The 15327-nt window shown below is 53.9% G+C and overlaps 1 protein-coding gene across 2 annotated transcripts; it reads left to right on the top strand.

The window, feature by feature from the left end:
* The first annotated feature begins 7751 nt into the window (after window positions 1-7751).
* On the top strand, window positions 7752-14398 carry PAFAH1B2 (platelet activating factor acetylhydrolase 1b catalytic subunit 2). 2 transcript variants are annotated; one of them, XM_044456266.1, is made up of 6 exons: window positions 7752-7868; window positions 8494-8581; window positions 9579-9668; window positions 10560-10676; window positions 10954-11076; window positions 11519-14398. In XM_044456266.1, the coding sequence occupies exons 1-6, from the start codon at window positions 7834-7836 to the stop codon at window positions 11795-11797; spliced, it is 732 nt and encodes a 243-aa protein (XP_044312201.1). In that variant the 5' UTR covers window positions 7752-7833; the 3' UTR covers window positions 11798-14398. The 2 variants fall into 2 exon arrangements, with proteins under 2 accessions (XP_044312201.1, XP_044312200.1); XM_044456265.1 differs by lacking the exon at window positions 7752-7868 and having other exon boundaries at window positions 8257-8581.
* Window positions 14399-15327: the final 929 nt, after the last annotated feature.

Here is a 15327-nt window from a genome sequence, read left to right as displayed (position 1 = left end):
GACGAGGTGCGTGGCTAGCTTGACCACGGCGAAGTTGCCCTTGCCGATCGTGCGCTCGATCTCGTAGTAGCCGATGCGCGCCGGGCCAGGAGGCCGGGCCGCGGAGGGGGGCGGCGGGGCCAGGCGGGGGGCCCCGGAGGCCGGCAGGGGAGTCCCCCCCGCGCCGCCGCCGGACGCTGCAGCCGCCGCCGCCATCTTGTTATGAGGGAGCCGCCGCCCCTCCTCCTCCTGCCCCCCCTCCCGGGGCTGCGGCACCGCGTGAGCTCATCCGCACAGAGGCGGGGCTACCGTCGCCGCCATGGCAACCGGCGAAGGAGGAGCGCGCGCCCTGCCGCGGCGGCTGTGACGCAGAAAGACGTCAGCACGCTCGGCCGACGCTATTCGTGGCGTCATACGGCGCCTGCGAAAGGACAAAACGCTCAGAAAAGGCTCGCGGGGAGCGGGTCGGGAGCTTAGTGCGGGGGGGGGGGGCTTTGTTTCCTCGCCCCGGGCGGCAGAGCAGACGGAGGAGTGGCGTGGATCAGGCCGTAGCCCTACACAGAGGGAGGGTATGAGGACAGCCGGGAGCAGGCGGGCACTTCCCCGCGTGGCCCCGCCCCTCATGGGGGCGGGGGGCGGGGCCGGGCCGCGGGCGCCCGCCCTCCAGCGACCCTTGCCCGCGCCGCCTCCGGGCGCCCCGCCGCTCTGCTGGTCCGGGCTGCGCCGGGCGCCGAGGCGGGTTGCGGCCGGGGCGGGCTGGCGCGGGGTCCTGCGGTGGCCGGAACGGGGCAGGGGCGGGCGACGCGTCGGGGCCTTGCTCTTCATGGCATTTCCCCCCCGCTGCGCGCGTCGTCTTGCTGGAATCCGTGAAGCCCTTTGCCTGCTGCCCCGAGACCTGAACTGCCACCATTTCCCTTCGGCAGCCGGAGGAGTGACGGACACGCAGTTCCCCTGCTGCAGTTTTGTGATGAGAGAATAGCGTTTTTGCCGCGGGGGTGTTCGAGGTTGGCCTGGGGGCGTAGGATCGCTTCCCCATGCCTCTCTTGTGAACGGGGATTTTACTACGTGGAACATGTTGCAAGGATGTTTCTCCAGGAGTGAGTTACAATTGGTTCAAGTAATAATCTTTGCAAACACTAATAAACTAATCTCAAGGACAGTTTTTTTCTGGGGTTTTTTTCCAAAGTACCCCTAGGAAAGTCTGGGGAAAGCATCTGCTCCTCCCTCCGATAGGTCAATTATATTAACATCTTACATGTGTGAAAATACAGAACAATGTTATGATGGATTTTTAAAACTTATTTTTAGAGACACAGAGCTGCGCTTTCTTGATCTCTGTCCAAACTTCTAATTTGGTATTTCGCCTGGTATCCACCAAGCTAAGCAGCACATTTCTGCAATGCCTTCACCTCCATACCTTTTAGACAATCAAGGAATACCAGATCTCCTCGCATGCAAGAGTCCCAATCCAAACACAACAGTGACCTCAGCTGGTCACAGTTAATATGCAGCACTTACTTTCAAGTTTGGCCCAGTTCGCATGAAACAACCACCTTACAGTTTTTAAGAGCTGGGTTGTGCAGTTTCCTTTCCTCTCCTGCTTTAAGGCCCGCTGGCCCTTCACACACCTTAGAAAGAAGGGAGCTCAGCAGAAGTGCAGCGACAACAAGAAACCCAGTTCTGTCAGTGAACCAATGGCAGGCCTAGCCTGGCAATGTTTGAAACGTGGATGGAACAGATTTAGAAGACACATACAGCTTTGCTGAGAACTAAGCAGTTTGCAGGATCTCCCTCCCACACACACACACACAGCTGAATACAGGATTCTCCAAAGCTAACAAAAGGGAACACAAGAAGCCAGGCTGAACTGTTTAAGAAACGTCCACACTGCAGCGTTAGCATCCCGCTTTGATCAGGCTGAACACCAGAGAGAAAGCAACCTCTCCGTTTCCCCAGAATGCCTTGCGGAATGAGGACTTCCGCTTCTTGGCTTCTTTGCGGGGTTAAGATCAGCCTCTTTGCTTTGCCCGCGGTTCTCCTTTCTCTGCAACTTCCATTATACAACCACAAGGGGCGCTGCAGACTGTGATACACCCTCACAGAGCAGCTTCTAAATCATACCACGCTGCCCTTGCTCTTGCGAACAAGGCTTGGAAGCGCAGGGAAGGCCCTGCGGGATGCCAGCGCCGTGTGCGTGCCCGCCCCCCCTGCAGAGAACGGTGAGTGCGGAGCCACAAGCAGAGGAAGGAGCCAAGACCGCTGCACAGCTTGCGCGGGCCAAATCCAGGCTCTCGGGGAAAGTGACGCGGGTGCAGCGCTTCAGTTCACTGCTGCCGCCGCCATGCGCCATCAAGTTGTCTCCCACTCGTGGCAACCCAGGAATGACCGCCTTCCCAGATGTCCTGCCAGCCCCGCTCGGCTCTTCTAGGCTTAGGGCTGTGGCTTCCTTGTGGACACAGTCCATCTCATAATTGGACCTTTGGTCTACTCTGCATATTTATAAATAAGAGCACTGTTGCCAAGGCAGGGCGCATCTCCAGTTTTTTACTCTCCCGTCCAAAATAAACTAAGCTCGGAACTGCTGCCTCTGATGAGAGATGATGCCAAACACCGACACTGGACCATGACCGTCTGTGGCAGCTCTGAAATCTGGTTCCTCTGCTTTTGCAGTCTTTGGCCTCTGGCCTCGGGGGCATGGGGGACACTTCAAGATGCCAACACAGTGGCCAGCTAGCTGCCCACAGGATTCCACATGCCTCCTGCCCGAGATCCAGCAACTGGCCCACCTCGGCATGCTGCACCTGCTACTGGAGGCGACAGGTAGCCCTCAGGACCGCCTTCCCTGGGATCTGTCCACTCCAAGTGGGTGGGCATCTCCTGTCGGTTCTGAGTCCCCCACCCATCAGCTTGGTGCAATGACCCAGCTGGGGCTTCAGTATTAACGGGAGGGCCCAGTCTGTGTCTTTGCTAGAAAATCCACCATTTCCTATTTTAATTCCTCAAGGAGGGGTGTAATCCGGACCCAGTGATGGATGAACCATCAGGGCTTCTAGCATTGCACAGAAGCAGCTATGCACAGGGACTCCCCACACCGTTTTGTAGGCTTCTGCTCCCGACCCATTTCCTTCCCGCTGCCCTTTGGGCGATCAGCAGCGTTTTCCTCTTCATCCCCTCGGGTCGATTCAGCCCAAACCAGCTGCTTCCTGGCTCCTGTCAACTTTTCCCTGGAGTTGTTTACCTTTGATGTTCTGCCCCGGCAGCCGAATTGTTGTGGTTCACGTGGAGCCCATTTCTCCTGCAAGGCCCAGCTTGTCCCAGAATGTCCCCCAGGGCCTTAAGAAGTCTATACCTCTCCTCCCTACACCCCTGTCTGATCCACACTCTGAGACCCCTTAGTTGCACCTGTCTTGCTCTCCCTGCCTGTGGAACAGGTAGCCATTCAAAGAGAGCCATTCTGTGAGCCTGGCATTCCACCTCCTTTCTTGCAACCTAAATTTGGCTGCCCGGACCTCCGGACTGCTTTTCCCGATGTTGTTCGTACTGCCCAAGTCAACAGACTTGGCTTCAAGGAACTGTGTTTGCTCCCTTAGAACCAGGAGCTCATCAAACAAAGTGCCACCCACAATTCTGTCCAGCTGACTGACAGACAGAGGGAGGCACAAGGCAGCCCTCATGTCCCCATTTTTATTACTGTATTTGTTTACCCGGAAAGCTATTTGCTAGATGGTGGGGACTGTATTTATAGCCATCTATTTATAGTCATTTACTATTCATTTCATCGCCCCGAGCAATTGGGGCCAGGTTACAGGAAGGATCCTCTCCTACCTTGTACCTGCCCGAACTCTGAGCTTATCCCCGTGGTCCTTCTCCTGGCAAGGAAGGAAGGACTGTGGCACCTCCCTTGTGGAATTAGCTTCCTCAAGCAGTTCCCCTCCTGCCCATCCAGTGCACCTTCCAGCACCAGGCAAACGCCTTCCTGCTTTCCAGGGATGTGCTGTTTTAAATCTGTGGCTGCATTTTAAATCCTTGTGTTTTCAATGTTTATAGCATATCGCATGTTGCATTTATGGTGTTCATTGCTGTGAGATCCCACAGAGCTTAGGCTATTGGGCATTCCGGAAAGGAAAGGAATCAGTGCAAGAGAAGGGAAGAGTCGCCTGCCCTGCCCTCCTGGCATGCACGCTGAAGCAGCCTGTGCGGAGACGCGTCATCACAGGGGCTCCTCACCCCCAGCGAGCAGCATCTCAGGTACTTTGAACAGCCATCAGTGCAACCTGTTTTCTACACGGCAGGTCCCATTTTTCCCAAGATCAGTTTAGGGGCCAAGTACCCCCTGTACATAAATACCAGTGGGTGGGTTGAGTTGGCAGTGATCTTGTGGCTGAGGTGGGCAGTTCAATTCAATGTTTTGGATCTGAAAAAGTTGCCAGGAAAAGCAACTCAGATGGTCCATTTTCCTGTGAGAAAACGCTGCAGCGTAGGAGGTTTAAGCTTAGAAAGAGACTCATAGATGGGGAACTCCCTGCCACCAGGCCAGGGGTATTTCGCAGAGATGGAGGTGTCCTTTGCCCACGTCTGCTCTCTCTGACCAAGTTGCCAAGACGCAAGCAAGATCAGGACTGGCCTTTGCATTCTCTGGGTATTTCTTCTCCCTTTGGCCCTATTATAGCATTCCCATCCGTGCTGGCAGTAAGTTATTAAGCTGGAATGACATGTTTTGCACTGCAGGAAAAGCCCATTAACAGCAAAGCAGCTCCTACAGAGCAATTTACCCCAATAAAGCCTGAGACCAGACTGACACCTTTTGGGCACCAGTCCAGAAGCCCCCTCTGAGATGAGGCAGGAAGGGCAGGCGGGCTGGCACCTGGTTGGAGGATAAAGCGTCTCCATCTCCCCAGGCTCATGCTGGCATGCTGGATCCGTTACCAGTGGTGCTGTCAGATGTGGGTATGCCGCCCAGGGCTGGAGCTAAGTCTCAAAGGCTTTGCCAAAGGATTTCAGGCTGGGGGTTGCCAGAATCTCAGGGTGGGGGGGGGTTATCCCACACGAGCAACTGGGCTCGGTTCCCAAGTCCCTGGCTCAGTGCCTGGGTCACTGCTGGAATGTGGGGCACAATACTGTCAAAAAGCAGCCAGGAAGGGGGCTCTTACTTATTTCCAGAATATGAGCCCAGATTTATTTTCTGAATACAAAAGCTGATTACTTTTAATGCAGCTCCATCAAGGGGAGATTTGTGGATACGGAAGGGATGCATTGCACATTCGGCTCAGGTGGCAGGCAGCCCTTCTGCAGAGAGTGGGTGGGAGCTGAAGGAAGGAAAGTAGGGCAGCCACTGTGGACAAGGGAGCCAGCAACGTCAGTTCAGCAAAACAGCGCTCCCACGAAGAGAGGAAAGTCCCTCTCTGCAGGTCTGTGTCCTCCTGGGGCAGACAGTGGAAGCCAGAGGGCCTGATCTCCATGAGTATTCATGGGCTTTGCTCCAATTAAATGCCATTTACCTGCACCTTTCATCCACTAAGGCTGTTTCACTTAACTTTGTTGTCCAGGTTGCCAAGAGAAACGGCCATTAGTCTCAACAGGTCCAACTGTTGCTAGGAGCAACACCAGAGCTGCATCTCCTCAGGAAACAAAAGGCAAGTGTTTCAGCGACCTCCCATAAAGGGAGTGCAAGTGACCCAGACTATGCTTAAGATGCATCTTTGGCCAGCTATTCCTGTGCAGGAGGAGGAGCTGGTGCAAAGACACCACTTAAGTAAGAAGCAATCCTTTAAAGCTTCAAGTAGGACATAGGGCAGTGATGGCGAACCTATGGCACATGTGCCTCAGTGGGCACGCAGACCCCTCTGTTGGCACACAAGCCAGGTTGACCAAGCATCGCCCCAGCAGCCGAGCATCAGATGACTGCACACTTAGGGGCCATGCGCATCCTCGGAAGAGTAGCGGTGCCAGGCAGTGATGTCACGAGCCGCAACTCATTAGCTGTGACTCGTCCAAGCTTTCACACAGCTGGTCAGTGCGCTGCCAAGGATATATATATATATATATATATTTGCTTGGACTGGCTGTGAGGTGGTTTTTGTAAACTCAAACCTCAGTTTTCAGGTTTGATTGAGTTTAGAACGAGCAGAAATTTTGAGCTGTGCAGAAAAAGATACTCAAAGAATTTTTTTTCAAAATCACCCTCTTTTCACTGGAACTTTAGCCCTGTATTAGGGTTAGGGGAGTGCAACAGGGCAGAGTTAGGGTTAGTAAAACAAGGTGTCCTGGAATGATTTTGATGCTTGGAATGTGTTTAGAATGGGCAAAAATGTTTTGCTATACAGAAAAAGCTACTCAAGGCATGCTTTTTTTCAAAATCACCCCTTTCAATAGTATTTTACTCCTATATTAGGGCTAGGGGAGTGCACCAGGGTAGGGTTAGGGCAGTGGTGGTGAGCCTATGGCACGCTTGCCACTGCGGGCATGCAGAGCCCTGTCAGCATGTGAGTCAAGTCGTGCCAGCATTGCCACAGCAGCCGAGCATCGGATAACAGTGCACATAGGGGCCATGCGCATCCTTGGAAAGGTGTAGTGGCGCCAGGCGATGACATCATGAGCTGTGACTCATTAGCTGCAACTTGTCCAAGTTTTCTCATGGCCAGTCAGTGCGCTGCCAAATATATATATATTTGCTTGGACTGGCTGTGAGTTGTTTTTTCTAAACTAAAACCTCAGTTTTCAGGTTTTATTGCACTGTTGGCACTTTGTGATAAATAAGTGGGTTTCGGTTGCAGTTTGGGTACTCGGTCTCTAAAAGGTTCACCATCACTGATATAGGGGGTTCAGTCCCTCTTTAAGAGATTATGTAAGTATGTCATTTTGTCACTGTAAGCTTCGTAAAATGCCACATTGGACAAAGCGAATTAGTACAGAGCAGCACTTTCACATGGAGAAATGGAGAGGTGTGCAGGAAATGAGAAACAGCTTGGCACAGAGGAGTTATGGGACATCCTGCCGCATCCCATTTTGCTCTTTGGAACCTTCCTTCATCAAAAAGATGCTATGCATCTACTCAGTGATAAAACAACGGTGTGATAACAGACACTCAGCCTGCAAACCCAAGCCCTTCGTGGACACTGAAAAGGCAGAACTGGTTCTCCCGAGAGTTCTCTTAAAAATGGGAAGCCACTGAGAGCATTTGGGCCGCTCCAGGCCGAGTTCCTGAGAAAAGGGAATGACCTTTCCACGCTGCCCCTTCCCTCCGCAAGCCCCACGCCCCTTCCTCCTCCCCGCTGCCGTTACTCCCCGGGGAAAGGCCCGGCCTCCTGAAGCGGCTTCCAGGCGCCTTCGCGCTGCCCCGGCGCCGCGCGTCCCTGCCCCGGCAGCCCCCAAGTCACGCGTGGCTCGTGCAAGGGAAGCTCGCGGCGCAGCGGGAGCGCCCGCCTCGCCGTGCCCGCGCGGCCTCCCGCTGCTCGGGGCGGCGGCGGCGCTTCCCGGCACGTGACGGCCCCGAGGGGGGCGCGTGGCACCGGCGGCCGGCCCCGCCCCCACCCAACATGGCGCCGGGCGCCGCTCCGCCGGAGGGGGGAAGCGGGGCGCGGCGGCCCCGGCTCGCCATTGGCGGGCGAGGCGCGCCCTCCGCAGGAAGGGGGCGCGGCGGGCAGGGCTGCGCGCGCGGCGCTTCCGCCGAGGCGCCGCGCCCGATTCGCTGCGCCCGGGGAGCGCGGCCGGAAGCGGGTCGCTGCGCAGGCGCGCCGCAGGGGGCGGGCCGAGAGGGGGAGGGGCGCGTCCGCCGGAGCGACGGGGGGGAGGAGGAGGAGGGTCGTCGTCATCGTCGTCGTCGTCTTCATCATCGCCGCGGCGGGACGGGGCGCGATGGAGGAGCGGGGGGAGCTGCAGTCGCCGCCCGCGTGAGTGTGCCGGGGCCCGCCGCCCCGCCGCGGCCTCCTGCGCCCGCCGCCCCTCCGCAGCTGGGCCGCGCGGCGGCGCCGAGCGCGAGATCCGCAGGCCCCTCTCCGGTTTCCATGGCGACGCGGCCCTTGCCCCGCCCCGCCTTTCTCTGCCCCGCCTTTCTCTGCCCCGGGGCCGCGGCGTTAGGAGCGCCGCTCGGAGCGATGACGGGCCGGTGGCGGGGTGGCGCCCGCCGGGCTGCTCCCCAGCCGGGCAGGGCTTCCGGGCCCGCGGCAGCGCCCACTGCTCCCCTCTGGCCGGTTGCCCGCGCATCAGCCGATGAGCGGCCCCCGGGCGGTGAGGCCGTGGGGGGCGGGTGCGCTACACGCCCGCCCCGCTTGTGGGCAGCCCTTTGGCCCCCGTGGGAGCAGGATGGTGGCCCGATCTGGCCCCTGGCCTTCTAGTTCTAAATTCGCTGGCCGTTGCTCAGACTTGGTTCTCTCCTGCCCGTGGAGCCCCCCTGCCTGTTCCTCACCAAGGCCTGCTGGGCCAGCTAGCCTTGTCGGGTTCCCCACATGTGTTGCTTAAACTGCTAATGTTACTGGTCTCTTTATATGTGATGCCTTGCATTTGCTATCATCCCAGGGATAGAATGAGCCAGGGTGACTCAAACCCAGCCGCAATTCCACATGCAGCTGAAGACATTCAGGGAGATGACAGGTGGATGTCACAGGTAAGAGAGCAACGTGCTGGCACAGGACTGGTAGCTCATGAGGTAGCTTGTAGCACACTGATCAGGAGTGCAGTGGGAAGGTGCTTCTGAACCCTTCTGATGTTCAGCAGGCATCAGCTCTCTATCTCTTGTCCAGAGAACTCTTGCCCAGCTTCCGTTGCATCCCTTTCTGGAAAGGTCTGATCTGGTCACAGTGATACGTGGTTCAGTCACACATGTCCCTATTGCAGGGCTGGGTAGGTCGTCGTCTTGCCCGTGAGGGCTGTGTGCAAGGGTGAGGCCAGGGCTTCATACTGCGGTGGGCATGGGCAAAGGCATGGGGGCACGTGTGTGCTGTTACCCTTGTGTCCTGCTTGTGAGTTTTCTACAGGCACTTGGTTAGCCACTTCAGGAACCAAATACTGCTCCAGAGAGCCCCTTTGTCGGATTTCATATGGGTTTTTTAATGTACTTATATTGAAAAGACCACCGTCCCCCATATCAACTTGCGTGTAGTTTATGAACTTTGTCTAAGGCTCTGTTGTATGTTTCATTACGGAATAATGGATGGGAAAACTGGTCAGGTTCTTTTTCCGGTTGTCATTCCAGCCCTGGAACCTCTTCCCTAGGGAAGTTAGTTGAGCCTTTTCATTGCTGATAAGGCGTTCCTGTTTTGGTTAATTAGGGCAGAAATATGTTTATTCTCTTGTAAATTTATTGCTCCATTCTTGTTCCTTGTTTTGTTCTTTAAACTTCCTTTAAAGTTTGATTTGTATACTGCTTGAGGACCTTGTGGCTGGACAGCCACCTAAGAGTCATGGTTTAACTGGGAGTCCTGCACTGGGCAGGGAGCTGGACTTGATGGCCTTCCAACTCCAGTCCTCTATGGTTCTATGAAAGGCAGTTGATAAATAAGTGACATAGTTGAGGGAAAACATAGGATTGCTGGCCATGTAGTTCTGCTTGTGTGCAGGACAGTTGCTGGTTTGCCCTAATGTTCTTGCTTTCTTTTCTGCAGCATAACCGGTTTGTCTTGGACTGCAAAGACAAGGAGCCCGACGTGCTGTTTGTAGGGGACTCCATGGTGCAGCTGCTACAGCAGTATGAGGTATCCTCTTCAGGGAGAGAGCAGTGGGTCTGCTTGTAAGCCCATTTGCTCCTTCTGTAACCATGGTGCCCTTTTTTCTTGAGGTAGAAAACAACTGATGGTGCCCCAGCAGGCCATGGGGTATATTCTGGGTTTTGAGATGCTTGGAAAGAATTCTGGACTAGACCTGTAAGGGTCTGAGTCAGTGTGGGGCTTCTCATGCTCTGAAACTGTAGGCGTTGGGTCACTTTTAACACAGGTTGGGGTTAGATGCCTTCCCCATTAAGACGGACTATACTCTTGCTTTGTAAACTTGAATTTTCCTTACCTCTGTCCTATCGGTTTGTATATAATACGTATTAAAAAAAGAACTTTCTCAAGCAGAAAAGCCAGCAAGCTAGAATCCAGATAAATCTTCCTGGGGATATCCTCTAAGCATTTAGGCTGTACACGGTGGACCCCAGGGACTTCCTGCCCCCTTCCTCTTTTATTTCAGCATCATCTGCTTGCTCAAACTCGCACTGAGAACAAATGCTGGTTTTTGTCAAGGGTGTGCTTAGAGTCAGCTTCTGACATCCATTCATTGGTCTAACATGGAAGAATTTCAGTCAAAGTTCTACATAATATAAAAATGATAAGCATGTTTGTTCTCAAGTATTTCAGGTCAGATATGTGTATATTGGGACAAAACACTAACATAGAGAACTTTTTGAGTTTTATTTGATAAATACAAGAACGATAAATATGCAAAATTGGACTATAGCCTAGGGTATCTGAAAATTTCCTGAAGGGAGTAACCATGTGCAAATTTGTTAATTCAGTCTTCTAAAGTGTGTCTCTAGTCCGAGACTCTGATGCCACGTGCCCCGGTGGTTCCACCTCTTAAAAGAGTGAACTGGTTTCCTATTCCAGATATGGCGAGAGCTCTTTTCACCTCTACATGCACTGAATTTTGGAATTGGTGGGGACACAACAGGACACGTTTTATGGAGGCTGAAGAACGGGGAACTGGAGAACATCAAGCCCAAGGTGGGTGTTGTGCGAGCATTTGCTGGCTGGCCAAAGTGTTGGTGCATGGAGAGCAGCGCGCTCTGCCTGTGATTTGCACTGTGTTTATGACCCGTGACCTGTGACGAGTAAGGAAGAGACGGTTGGAATAGTTGGTTGCCGACTGTTGGTTGCCGACTTGTGACTGGGATGATACAGTCAAAAGTGCATGATCTGATACTCCGCCTTTTCCTTTTGAAGATGTGGTACGCAAGAATCCTTCTGGTTTCCGTCTTTGTCTCCCCTCGCTCCTCTGCAGGTCATTGTGGTTTGGGTTGGAACAAATAACCATGAAAACACAGCGGAGGAAGTAGCTGGTGGAATAGAGGCCATCGTGAGGCTGATAAATACACGGCAGCCCCAGGCCAAGATCATTGTATTGGTATGCATCACTTTGGTTTCTCTTGTCCGTATTATTTTTTGCAAGCTAATTTGACTATTTGCTTTGAAAAGCACATTTAATTGTATTCCCCACCTGCCCTCATTAAAATGATTGGGTGTATCGAGAGCTTTATAAGAGAATTATACAGAATCTTAGAAGAGTCCCCATGCAAATCCATTTAAAAGGAAAAGGGAGAGGAAGGGCCAGGATGCCTTAATAGGATCCACTGGGAGCAAACAGAGAATAAAACAGTCAAGGTGCTTCTGAAAGATGAGAAGGGAGTGAGGCCAGTGTATGTAAGGTCAGAGTAATTGGCAGGGTCCAGAAAGATGGTGGGATGGATCTGCCAGCCAGAGCGCAGGGAGATCCCAGGGAAACCTGTCAGTCAGGGCCCAGAGATTTCCATGGAACTGAAGTGCTCTCCTCTCCTTCCATGCCCAAGGGCCTGCTGCCACGTGGCGAGAAGCCCAACCCGCTGCGGCAGAAGAACACCAAGGTGAATCAGCTCCTGAAGGCTTCGCTGCCCAAGCTCGCCAGTGTCCAGCTGCTGGATGTGGACGGGGGCTTTGTGCACTCGGATGGCACCATCTCATGCCACGACATGTTTGATTTTCTTCACCTGACGGGGGCTGGCTACACGAAGATTTGCAAACCCCTCCATGAACTCATCATGCAGCTGCTGGAGGAGACCCCTGAAGAAAAGCAGGCAACTCTGGCCTGATCCGGCAGTGTTAATGACATCCCAGCTTCAACAGCGCAGTTCTTCTTACCTGGCACTACAGAATCCTCCTTGCTCAAAGCGCTTTCCATGGTTGAATGTTACTGGGTGTTGTGTTTAGCACTGGAAAGGGAGGGGGGAAGGAGGGAGGGAGGGAGCTGGTGTGCAGCATGTAGATTGGCCCAGTCAGTCAAAGTGTCCCCTTTATGGGATGGTCTTAACTGCAGGATGACATTGACTGAAGGATTTTACTTTGTCATTTCTAGTTTACAGTATGAACATAACTTCTCACCTTCCATCGCCCGTGTTCTGCGGTCACATTGCCAGTCCTCCTTCCTTAGTGTCCAGGCTTATTTCAGTAGCCCTTCGAAGTCTGAGCTTCGTAGCTGCACTCACATTCCACTCCCTGAATGGAAAAGTAGCTGCTTCTTTAAAAGTTGGAATTGTTTGACGAGTTTTTATACTTGCTGGGGTTGGATTCTTGTTTTAAGTGATACCAGCTGCTTTCTGGCATTGGCAAAAGGAAAAAACCCACCACCACCACAGGGTACAGCTATGTACACCTTCAGATGTGCGAAAAATGACATGTCAAGTGATGAACACATTTAACTCGGCCTGTTCCTTGTTTCTAGTTTGCTGGACCTCGTTTTTTGTCTGGGTCCTGTGGGAGGCTATCCAGTGTTGTATCCTGGCAGAATCTGCTCCCTCTTGTGCCCTCCAGCACAACATTCCCAGTCTTTAAAATGGCCCAAGAGCTTAGGAGCCCAGTCTCATGGCAAGCCGTTCCCACCAATATGAAACTGACATTTCTTCTCACTCTGGTGTCCCATGCCGCAGGACGCCGCACGGTGCTGCTCCTGCCGATAACATTGTTAGGAGAGCAAAAAGCAGATGACTGTTACTGCCCCTGAACAGCATAATCCTTAGCCAGTTCCCTCCTTGCGAGGCCTGAAGCCGGCTGAAGCTTTGCTAGTTGTGAGGTGTGCATTTCCTTGTGGCGTCTGTCCTGTTCCTAGTGGGGCTTCTGGCAGTTAAGTTCCGCTGCAGGCATTCCTTCTGTGGGGCCTGCTTTCCCCCTGCACTGAGGGGAGCAGCAGCCCATTTCCCAGAGCCTGATAAGACTCGAGCTTTTTACACGGAGGCTGTTGAGGATGTAAGGCCTTTATTTAAAGGCATACATCTTTTAGATTTCTGGGTTTGGGGGCCTTATACTGAAACATGTTTTTAAAGCAAAAATGTTTCAGTGAGGACTTTTACCAGAGCAAATAGTTTGGCAAAGTTACCTGTTCATGCTTTGCCAGTCAGTCCAGAGCGCAGGTGTGTGCTGTCCTAACCCCCGCCCCCAAATTAAACTAGTTTTTTTTATTATTGTGGATGTGTGTAAAATGCTTCTTTGTCGTACTGGAAGCTTCTTGGGATTGAATGTGCTTTCTGAAAACCCTTACTTGATGCTTTCTATCTTGCTCCTTTTGTCCCATCTTTCTTCCTCCGCAGAGGCAGGAGAATTTAAAAAGTACAAGACTGCTGTTCCACAAGAGAATCCTTCGGGCAATTCTTTGGTGGAGCAGCGTCTGCTGGAATTGAGGGCTGGGTCTGGGAGTGGGTAGCCGTGAGTGAGCTGGCCAGCCTGAGGAGTCTTTGAATCTCACCAAGAGAAACTTCGGTGGTAGCACTGACCTAAAGTTTTTTAAAATACCTCTGCGGTGTTCCTTCCATGTTCCTGAAACGGATGTGGGCCAAACATTCCAGCTTATGAGTAGCTCTCGCGAGAGTTGCGGGCCTGGAAATTCTGACTGCGAGAGGGAAGGTTGAGCGAGCCCAAGTGGTTTGTTGCTCGGACTCGCGGCCTCTGTGCATTCTTGCTTCTCACTCAGTTGCGTTTAGCTACTTCCTTTGCAGGCTGCCTTGGTTCCTGCAGAAAGGAACGTCGGTGTTTCTCTTTGGCATGTCAGAAAGGGGGGTTGTAATAAGTGAAATAGGTTGTGTTGCCTCACAGCATCCACTCCTGCTGGTGCGATTCCTTCTTCGGGCCTGTGGCAGTGGCAGGTGCCTGCATTCTGTATCCTACTCCATAGTGTGAAGAGGCCCTGACCTTGGGATGTGCTGGCAACGCAGAGTATGTCCCGTTTCTACAACCAGCCTGTTCCCAAGCTTTTACTTGATTCTCTCTTTCTCGTGGCTGTTTACAGTTGTGTGCTGCAACCCAGAATCTTGTCTGTCCTGTGGTGTATGAGCATTGCCAATTTTATATTTATTGCAGCAAAAGAAAAAGCGTGAAAACAAAGGTTAAGGAATTGTCTTTTTCATGTAACGTGTGTGGCTGTAGCTGGGGGGCTGGCCCCCAGGGCAGAGAGCTATGCGGGCTGGCAGAACGCTCCCTCGAGCCAGCGCGTGGAAGTGCGCTGCAGCCCTCTTCCGTAACGATCTTTTGCTGCAGGGAGATGGGAGGGAAGGTGCTTCCCTCCCCCGTCACGGATAGCTGACCAAACCTCCCATCCGCCCCCCACCAAAAAGTGATGGGTCTGCTTTGCAAAATGGCATCGATGACTGGTAGAGCTCACTGTTTCGTGCATATTTCAGTATAAATGTATGTTTCACCAACAAGCTCTTGTCTGTCTCTCCTTTGTGGGCGCACAGTGCATGTGTGGCATTTCCTTGGCCTCTTGACGCCCATCAGGGAACTGGGCTAAGATCGGTTTGTACATCGGGCGGGTGCCATTCCCCAGTACAGGACAAGCGTTGTGCCTGACAGGTGCGGGGCGGATCTCGGCCTGGAGTGGACGCCACTGTTAGAATGTCTTGCCCATCGTGGGAAAGGAAGCATCTTCTCAGCACCTGCTTTTCATGGAGGGTGTTCCACTTTGTCAGGCCATAATGCAGAGGTGCTCATTGGGCATCTTTCCCACGCCCATTAGAGTGAAAGCAGCAGGTATCCAAAATGAGGTAAAAATACTTCTGCCGAGGGACTGCTCCCCGGCTCCTGGAAAATGCTGACAAGCAGGCTGCTGGCTACAGGGGGGCAAGCGTGGGCCTTCCCCAGTAAATGGTGCTGGTCTCCATCTTCCTGGACGGTGCAGGGGCTCGGGCCAGCTGCTTGGGACACCTTTTATATGGCTTCCTGTGCTTTTAGCCACGGCCAAAAAGCAGAGGGGAGTGCGGCCGCCATGGCGGGAAAGCCCCCCCCCCCGCCTCGTAATAAGGAAGGTGCGGGCGGCATCGGATGCGGCCGCCCCCGGGAGGGCCAGGGATCCAAAGGCTGCCGCGATGCAGCCGTTCTCTTCGGCCGGCTCCAGGTCGTCTTCCAGACCGGCATTTCGGGGGCTTTGCTGTAACCTGGGCGAGGCAGGGCAGGCGCAGTCGAGGGGACTTGGGCAGCGCAGCAGCGAAGGGGCCTGGGCCGCCAGCCCGACCGGGCGCTCCCACCCCCCGCCGGTGCTGCTCGGACGGTCGCCTCTCCAGTTGTGCGGCCACCCGCGGCCGTTCCCTGCCCTGTTTCTCCCGGGCTTCTGTCCGGACGAGCGGGAGGGCCGCCG

Source organism: Varanus komodoensis, unplaced genomic scaffold (assembly GCF_004798865.1).
Source record: "Varanus komodoensis strain SLA01 unplaced genomic scaffold, ASM479886v1 scaffold83, whole genome shotgun sequence".
Classification (NCBI taxonomy): Eukaryota; Metazoa; Chordata; class Lepidosauria; order Squamata; family Varanidae; genus Varanus; species Varanus komodoensis.
The sequence above is the reverse complement of the archived record's forward strand: the minus strand, read 5'-3'. Positions and strand labels throughout refer to the sequence as shown.

What these genes read in the sequence shown, in the direction of transcription:
- PAFAH1B2 (XM_044456265.1), top strand. Translation starts at nt 8,444, where the DNA reads ATGTTACTGGTCTCTTTATATGTGATGCCTTGCATTTGCTATCATCCC. An exon ending in TGGAGAACATCAAGCCCAAG is followed by an intron (nt 10,677 to 10,953) that starts GTGGGTGTTGTG and finishes GCTCCTCTGCAG; the next exon opens with GTCATTGTGGTTTGGGTTGG. An exon ending in AGGCCAAGATCATTGTATTG is followed by an intron (nt 11,077 to 11,518) that starts GTATGCATCACT and finishes TCCATGCCCAAG; the next exon opens with GGCCTGCTGCCACGTGGCGA.